The sequence below is a fragment of the Octopus bimaculoides genome, chromosome 20 (assembly GCF_001194135.2).
Source record: "Octopus bimaculoides isolate UCB-OBI-ISO-001 chromosome 20, ASM119413v2, whole genome shotgun sequence".
Lineage (NCBI taxonomy): Eukaryota > Metazoa > Mollusca > Cephalopoda > Octopoda > Octopodidae > Octopus > Octopus bimaculoides.
Window position 1 is genome coordinate 47,285,786 of NC_069000.1, and position 8,842 is coordinate 47,294,627.

Consider the following 8,842-nt stretch of genomic DNA (forward strand, 5'->3'; position numbering starts at 1 on the left):
CTGGGCTGTCAGTTCCAAAGGCCAGTTTGGCAACAGATGAACAATACTCAGCGTCTCCACCGATTGGAGAATATTCTTTGTCCATTTTGGCAGCTACAACCATTTCCTCAGCCTGCAATCAAAGAGAAATAATGGATTCAGGAATTTTTGTATTTTTTAACGGAAAATTGGTTGAAGGAATAACAGAGAAAACACACACACACACACACACACACACGCATGCAGATATATCTCTTTTACTTGGTTTAGTCTTTTGACTATGGCCATGCTGGGGCACTGCCTTGAAAGATTTAGTCAAAGAAATTCATCCCAGTATATTTTAAACTTGGTACTTATTCTAATAGTCTTTTTTGCCCAATGCCAACTTATGGGGATGTAAACAAACCAACACCAGTTGTCAAGCGATGATTGGGGACAAATACACACACATGCACACACACACACACACATATGTGTATATATGATGGGCTTCTTTCAGTTTCCGCCAACCAAATACACTCACAAGGCTTTGGTCAGCCCAGTCTTGTATAGAAGACACTTGCCTAAAGTTCCACACAGTGGGACTGAACCTGGAACTACCTGGTTGGGAAGGAAACTTCTTACCACACAGCCACACCTGCACCTCTCTCTCAATATATATATATATATATATATATATATATACACACACACACACACACACGTACATACATACACACACACACACACACACATCTATGTTGATGCAATCTAAGTAAATGTTTTAATTTAAAAAACTATCCAACCTACACTGCTGCCACACAGAATAAATGTGGCCAATACCAGCAGAATTGATATTCCCCAAGGAAATCTCAACCATTGTTGAATCAAAAGTAAATAAACAAACAAGAAAGAAACACCATCGTTTTTTACCTTCCTCACAGAAGGAAGAATATAAGGTTTGCCGTTGTCATCTCTGTAGGCACCGACACCAAGGTTCATCTTTTTGGGGTTGTTGTCTCTCTTGAAAGCTTCTGTGACTCCAAGGATGACATCTGGGGGTCCCATTTCCACATTTGACCACCATGACCTGAGGAAAGCAATACAAAGGGATGACTATAAAGACAATATCGAACAGGACAAACATGTGTATCTATGGTGGCTATTATTATTATTATTATTATTAACCCATATATGCCCATAAAAAAACGAAATCTTAAAATTTCACTGTATTTAGATTAACTGTTATGGTAAGCTTCCGCAATCTGAAAGAGTATGCAACTGTCAGTCTTGAGTGTCGACTACCGACTGAGCCTTCCGTATGCTCAGTCAGATGGTTCTGGGCCAGTTCATGAATCATTAAAAAAAGTTACATGTACAATTTGGATTCACTCCATTTTCCGAGGTGGGGGGGGAGGTCAGGCCATGTTATTTTCTTATGGTAAATAATAGTTATAAAATACTAATTTATGAAATAATTGCAATAAATACCGACCCCTACAACCAAGCCTTGCTGACCCCTACGAACTCATTTGCATTATCATCCTTGCCCCTCCAACCCCACCCATTTTCCCCCTATCCCACATTCAAAAGGATCACAGGTCCCTCCCTAGCCATAGGCTCACAAAGCTGGTTTCCTAGATTCTTTGGCGTGTATATTCCCCACTGGGCAGGACGCTGGGCCATTGCAGGAGGACTCATTTTTGCCAGCTGAGTGAAATGAAGGATTTTGCTGAAGAACACAATGTGTCGCCTGGTCCAGGAATTGAAATCACAATCTTATAATCATGAGTGTAACATCCTAACCACTATGCCACACGACCCCCTCCTCCTATCCCACTTCATCCTATCTTAATGAAGTTTATTATTTAATTCAGTGCTGACGTAACGACTGCTGGACAAAATACGATTTCTCCTTGAAAAACTGAATATTTTAACTGGAAAAAAGAAAACAAGCAAACAATTAATTAAAGCTTTTGCTAACAACAACAACAACAACACCCCAGCATAGATGTAATTGTTGTTGATTAAAGGTGATAGAAAGGAAAAACTACTGCAATTACTGCAGTCATTGTCTATTTCTATAAAATGACAATGACTGCAGTTAGTAAGTCTTTGACCATAAGTCAGCTCAATCAAGACTGAGTTAAGACTAAACCACATTATTCAAGATTTATTCCAGGTGTTGAAGATATGTAAACGAGTGAAGATAGGGGTGAGACACACACACACACACAAAAAGTGGGGGGGGAGGGAGAGGAAGGAGAGGTTATCAGAGACAAACAGAAAAACATACAAACACATTACATGACCTTGCTACTACACAACATGTTGACTTGCTTCTACATCCCTCCTCCCACCCACATCTTTCCACTTCCCCAAAACTCTGGGTGTGACCCCTGGGGTACATCTGTGACCAATGCAGTAGCAAGTGTGTGGGGGGGGGATAGAATGACTGCTGACTGCTAAAGTGTGATGTGGTGAGAGGTTAAGGAGCAGAAGACTACTGCCGCCAGCAACATGGTGACCCTTAACCTGCACAGGAGGAGAAAAGGGAGTGGGCAGTAGGGTGCCCTGAGACAGTAGTGGTCAGCCAGATAGAGGAGTAGGGTACTTCAATGGTCAGTGTGGTTTACTGGTGACCATGTTGATAGTGTACCCCTACCTATACCCCACCTCCAACACACACACTGAACCAATGGGATGGGGGTTGGTACAGGAGTTAGCCTGATCGCTAGAAATAGCAGACAGATTTTAGTGAAACCGTTAATAAAGGAAAGGGGACACATTCAGTTACAAAGGTCACCCAAAAAATAACATAGAACCCACCTCCAACTGACCATTAGAAAGGGTCAGAGCATTTTGTGTACAACAACTATTCAAATGAGTCTAAATATTTATAAACCTATCAAACGCTCACTAAACATAAAATCATTGACAATGAATCATTTCTTAACGAGACAGATTTAATTAAATAGTGTATTTATTAGATTTCATACAAGCTATCTCTTGATAAACAACTGGGTTTCACTCAAATGAAATCTAATTGGGACAGCTGTAATCAGTCATAATTTAAATACTATCAGAATGTGTGTTAGACACAAATATTATTGGTTTGTGCAATTCAGCTGATTCCAACAAACCTTCACCTAGTTTGTAGGTTACCTTAACACCTTTAGATCAAGACAACAACAACAACTATATATATGTGTATGCTTGTATGTGTGTGTGAGTACATATTATCATTACTGTTTTAATGTCTAGCTGCCATGCTTGCTGGGGGTCAAACAAAATTCTCTGAAGCTGATTTTCTACAGCTGGTGCCTTTCCTGCTACTAAGCCTCACCTATCCCCCCCCACCCCCACCCACACTCCTTTGAACACAAAACAGAACATAAAAGTTGTACATGTTTTTGCACAGAAAATAACAAACATCACATGTCATGATGAAGTTTGCTTACAATCAGCTTGCCAAGTCAAGACCAGAAGATGTGTATGTGTGTGTGTGCATATTCATATCTTGTCGTAATATTGCAATCTAACTATGTTTCCAAAGAATCTATTCACACCTGAACAGGTGATTTATCGTCACTTAAAAGTGACCAAGGGTGCAAAGGGCACCAGCAATTGCTAGAAGTAGGAGTCAAAGACTCCTTCGCCACAAAAAGTCGTATTGTTATATTTGAACTGACAGGAGAGACAATAAACTCGCCACCATAAGCGAGATGCAATTAGATTAACAGGTTAATTTCGAAAAAGAAATTATTATTCGTCAGCAATGCTTGATACCATTTTGTATATGAGGGTGTGGGGATGAAGCCATGAGAGCGCAATTTTTCGCCGATGGCCTCATGATTATTCATTTTTACAGCTGGCTGTTCCTCAATTTCCGGAGAGAACTTTTATTCATTTACTTTTGTTTTCCATGTCCTGTTGAAGGCGACGTTTGCTCTGAAGTCGGTGAGGTAGATGAACCAAGTGAAACACACAAGCACGCACCCATTGACTTTCATGTTACACGAGTTGAATAGCGAAACACACTCACTCGTACAATGTATTTATGTAAGTGCATACGAAAGACAATGGGGGGGGGAGGTGCGCGCGCAAGCATGTTCGGCTCCATGTATTTGTATTGACATAGTCACACTTGCACAATGTATGGATCTATGTATGTCGGTGTATATGAAAGAAAATGAGGGGAAGGGTGCGCGTGCTGGTGTGATTAACTTCTCATCGACTTCAAAGCAAACTAAATAAATAAAAATTCTTTACGAAATTTGCCGAACCAGCTGTAAAAATTGATAATCTTGAGACCATAGGCGAAAGATCGCCATATGAGGATATTAAGTTACAGCTATTTAAAATTCTTTTCTGGCATAGGCAGGAAATAATTATAATAATCACGATTATTACTAAGATACAAGATCTGAATGAACGTTCCCAGGGACAATGAAGGTGTAAATGGGAATCGAAACTAGACTGTAGGTCATACAATGTTAGAAAAAGCATATTGTATAGCAACTTTCTTGTTTTAAAAAAAAGAACACATTGAATAATGTATATATGGTATATAAACAAACGGGATGGTCACAACTGGTATAGTTTTGATTACAGGTCTGCTCAATTTAGGCTAACCTGGGGCTAAACAACATGCAATTAATACAATCATTTATAAATATATGTGGCTTCCATGCCTACTTCAGACGAAAATATTGAGGATCGATCGCAGATCGAAGTTCACGTTGATCGGTCGCTTTACCTGGTTCCTATAACGGTAAGATGAAATGACCCAAGGAAATACTGAAATATTTGGTGGTTAAGGAAAGGAAATAGTTGTAAACTGTTGTGTTCCGAAAGGAAAACGGATGAAGTGGTTGTGTGTGCGCATATAATAAATACATATAATATATTCATACGTTCGTTGTGTGCACGTAAATCCAAGAAACGTGAACACTTCCGTCCAGTTTGCTCGAAAACGATTAATAAATCTATACCGATTTCATTTTTAATATTCGGGTTCTTATTTAATTCTGGATCCCAAATTATTACATTTGACTATCCCTACATGGGTTGTGTGTGTGTGTGTGTGCGTGCGTATGTGTCTATAAACGTATGTTTGGAAATATATAATCTACACTCAGCTATTTTTTTAAAATCCCCCCCCTCTTCTATTTCCTAATTAATGTGGGCGGTAGGAAGGGCAAGAGAGACTGAGTTAAAAGTGGAAAAGAAAAGAAGAAAAAAACACTTCAGACAAAACGTTGCAGATTTGCACGTTCACAAGGACATTAGCCAAAGACCTTGAGCAGTTGGGTGGTTCTGTTTGTTACGAATAAAGGTTACACAGAAATATTGTACCTCAGAAAAAATACTCAAAAAAATCAGGTATATCACGTAAAAAAGGCATAAACTCCTCGTCTTCCTCATATCTTTACCATTTTGCCCTCTTCTATGAAATATATTTGAGGCTTGTCAAAACTAACAGCTGTGATGTAATAACCTTAACCTTTCTTTAATTTCAGTACGGAGGTAACTCAACCCGAACTTTTACGATGAGAGGGAGTGACATATGATGGGGTTGGAGAGGTTACGGGCCAGAAATAGTGGTGAAATAAAAATGTCAATGTCAAAGGAAAACAGGTGGAAATGTAACGGAACGATTCATATCAGACAGGTCGGGGCAGGTTCGAGTAGAGGGGTACGATTAGACCGAATATGTAACCGGGAATTTGGAACGGTTACACTAATGAAAATACCAATTAATTTTAATTGGATATAAGGCAAGTTTTGATATCAATTAAATTAGATTTAAATAAAAAGTAAGTTTTCAGAGCAGGTGTTAAAATCGACGCGAGTATTTAACTGGTATTTAATTCATTAACTCTCGACCTGCTAGAGAAAAAAAAAATAACAGCCAAATCCTCCGACTCTACTTTGGAAAATGCAATTCTAAATCTACAAAAATACGAGATGGTCACAGATGGAATGTCTTTCATCGTAGTTCTCTGTTTAAGCGGAGCTGGCTAAACAACAATAGGTACAATAAAATATATAAACCAAAACAATAATAATATAATCCTTTCTTCTGGAAGCACAAGGCCTCAAATTTGGGGGAAGGGATTAAGTAGTTTACATCGACCCCAGTGCGTAACTGGTACTTGTTTAATCGACCCCCGAAAGGATGACAGGCAAAGTCGACCTCGGCGGAATTTGAACTCAGGACATGAAGACAGACGAAATGCCGCTCAGTAGTTTGTCCGGTCTGCTAACAATTCTAATAATAATAATTTTTATCTCGACATGAATTGTGAAGGACGTGTGTTGTTGGTAGAAGTGGTTTAGCTCTTGACAGGGTAGACGTTCGATGAAAGGCGTTCCAACTATGACAATCACATCTTTCTTCTATGTTCTCAGCCAGAGTGGGCTACATTTTCTAGTATTTCCTCCTATTCAAATATAGAGAGCGTGTAATTTGAGGGACTTTCACAGCTATTTCTACCAGGTTAAACAAGCAGGTAGAGCGCTTCCATTAGCTCTAACATTTTACAGGTAGACAAAAGGTATTACGTGTTGCACCCAGGTCCGCCCTAATCCACAGGTCTATAATCAAAGGCAGCCCAACCATGACTAAACAGTCTTTTTAAAAACCAACTACGACTATATTATATCATGTACCCTGCTCTTATTTAAAACGGTAAAGATCTGGCTGTTATCTTTAGCAGCCCTGAAAGCCTTCATAAAATTTTCCGTTTCATCCAAGATACAGCATGTGTCGTTTATCTTTAACAAAACATCCAAGATTTCACTAGTTTTGCTGCTTCTGAAGAAAACATTGACCCAGACTGAAGAAACACCAGACATTTGCGAAGTTAGTGATTCGGTTTCGATTCTCGTCCGAAGCCACCACACTCTAAATTCCCCCCTATACACTTGATAGAAAAATATTAACTCCACACAATCAACTCAGAATTTCTACAAAATTTTCTCTTTTGTATAAACAATATTTCTGTAATATATATATATATATATATATATATATATATGATCCAAAAATAAAAATAAAAAATCAGTCGAGGTGAAAGAACAAACAGGGTGAATTAATGTACGTCTGCTTGCACGTATGAAATAAATACTTTATTTATAAGTAAATTGAATGTGTGTGTGTGTGTAAATAATGATGTGTCCATTATTATTCCATTTAACCCCGAGTCAACCTTGATCAAGCAAACCTAAGATCATTCCAGATATGACCATCTTGTCTTTTTTATTGCATCAGGGGCTAATCTGTCTAATGGGCCTTTCTCTTTTTAGGATAACACGTGTTATTTTAGGGAGATATTGGGTGCTATTTCTTGTAGACAGGGTGATCACGTAGAAGCTAGGTTGTTAGAAAAGTAAATATCAGTTGTCTTTCAGGAAGTAAATCTAGAATATAACAAAGGATAGTGTTAAAACGATAAACTTACGAGAGTCTGTGGATGACCCCGGCATGAGGTGTAGCCCCAGGGAGAAGTCTGGGCAAAGAACGGACTGAAGTGAACAATGCCATGGTTGGATTTCAACTGACGCTCGATGAAGGTCGGCTGCCTATAAAACAAGGAATAGAACTTTCACTTCGGAATGAGCTCACGACGAAACGAAACGGAACTAAGGAAAATGTCATTTAGTTTTGCTGTTACTTAATTTTCCTTTTCAGTGTGTGTGTGTGAGTGAGTGAAAGTCTTTGCGTACATTCGTGAATTCTTTAGAGATCGACACAAATGTACAAGATAAATAAGATATGATTTGGAGGCGTTCATGCCGTTCCCAGTTGTATTAGTGACTGAGAACGTGTTGCTGGTTTAGTAAACCAACGAACCGCAACATTAGATGTTGGTAGAGTCGTCAGATAATCGGATCAAATATCGCTGATTACCGAGTTCAAATTTTGCTGAGATCAGTATTACCGTTCATCGTTTTAGGGTCGATAAATAAAGAACCAGTTTATTTATTGATTCTTCTCTTACATTTTCTTTCTTTCTCTTTGTCTGTCCAGACCTAAAACCTGGATGAGCTCTATCACTGTATATGGTTTAATCAGAAGCTGAAGGAGTAAAAAAGGAAGCAACATTATGTGCCATGAGGAGGTGGAGACAATGAAAGTCGTGCTGGGGTGACTCAGTAACTGACCTTTCACCAAAAAAATAAAAAGTCGTATTGTACTTTCAGTTTGCAGTTTGAATCATTTCTTCTCGTGTCTTAATATTTTCCCAGTCACAAAAGAGGCGAGCTGGCAGAGTGGTTAGCACGCCAGACAAAATGCTTAGCGGCATTTCGTCTGTCTTTACATTCTGAGTTCAAACTCCAATGAAGTCAATTTTGCCTTTTATTTTGTCAGTCAATAAAATAAGTACCAGTTGTGTACTGAGGTCAATGATATCGGCTTAAACCTCCCCCCACCCACAAGATGCTGGCCTCGTGCCAAAATCTGAAACCAATATTTTCCCAAGTAGGTCTCACTGATACACCTACTGACTTCCTTCTCCAAAACAAATCTCTCACCTGTATTTCCTATCTTAAATTCATGATTAAAATATCGGGTTGGCAGAATTGGAGAATCAGAAAAATGCTTTGCAGAATTTATTCTAGATTCTTCTGAAACATGGACGTTGTTATGAAAGACATTTCAAATTATTAGAATGATTCCATGAATAAAACCTTCGCTGTATTTTAAACATTAAATAGTGTTTTTATTCCAGACACAGATGTTTTTGTATCTGCAGGAATCGCTTCAATTAAAGAAGGATATTTCTTCTGTTGAAACCAACTCAACTTTTCCCTGTTCACATTTAATCCAGGCTGGATTAAGTCACATCTTAAGGTATAGTCTTCACTGTGAACCATT

At 38.6% G+C, this 8,842-nt stretch overlaps 1 protein-coding gene across 1 annotated transcript in view; it reads right to left on the reverse strand.

Annotated features, from left to right (window-relative positions):
* LOC106871279 (aspartate aminotransferase, mitochondrial) overlaps positions 1–7,545 on the reverse strand; it is a 13,790-nt gene extending 6,245 nt beyond the window's left edge. The window contains exons 1-2 of the mRNA XM_014917643.1: positions 7,425–7,545; positions 892–1,048 (exon numbers count right to left, since the gene is read on the reverse strand). Coding sequence (XP_014773129.1) covers positions 892–1,048; positions 7,425–7,507 — 240 coding nt within the window. The 5' untranslated portion in view covers positions 7,508–7,545. The remainder of the gene's footprint in view (positions 1–891; positions 1,049–7,424) is intronic.
* Between the last annotated feature and the right edge of the window lie 1,297 nt (positions 7,546–8,842).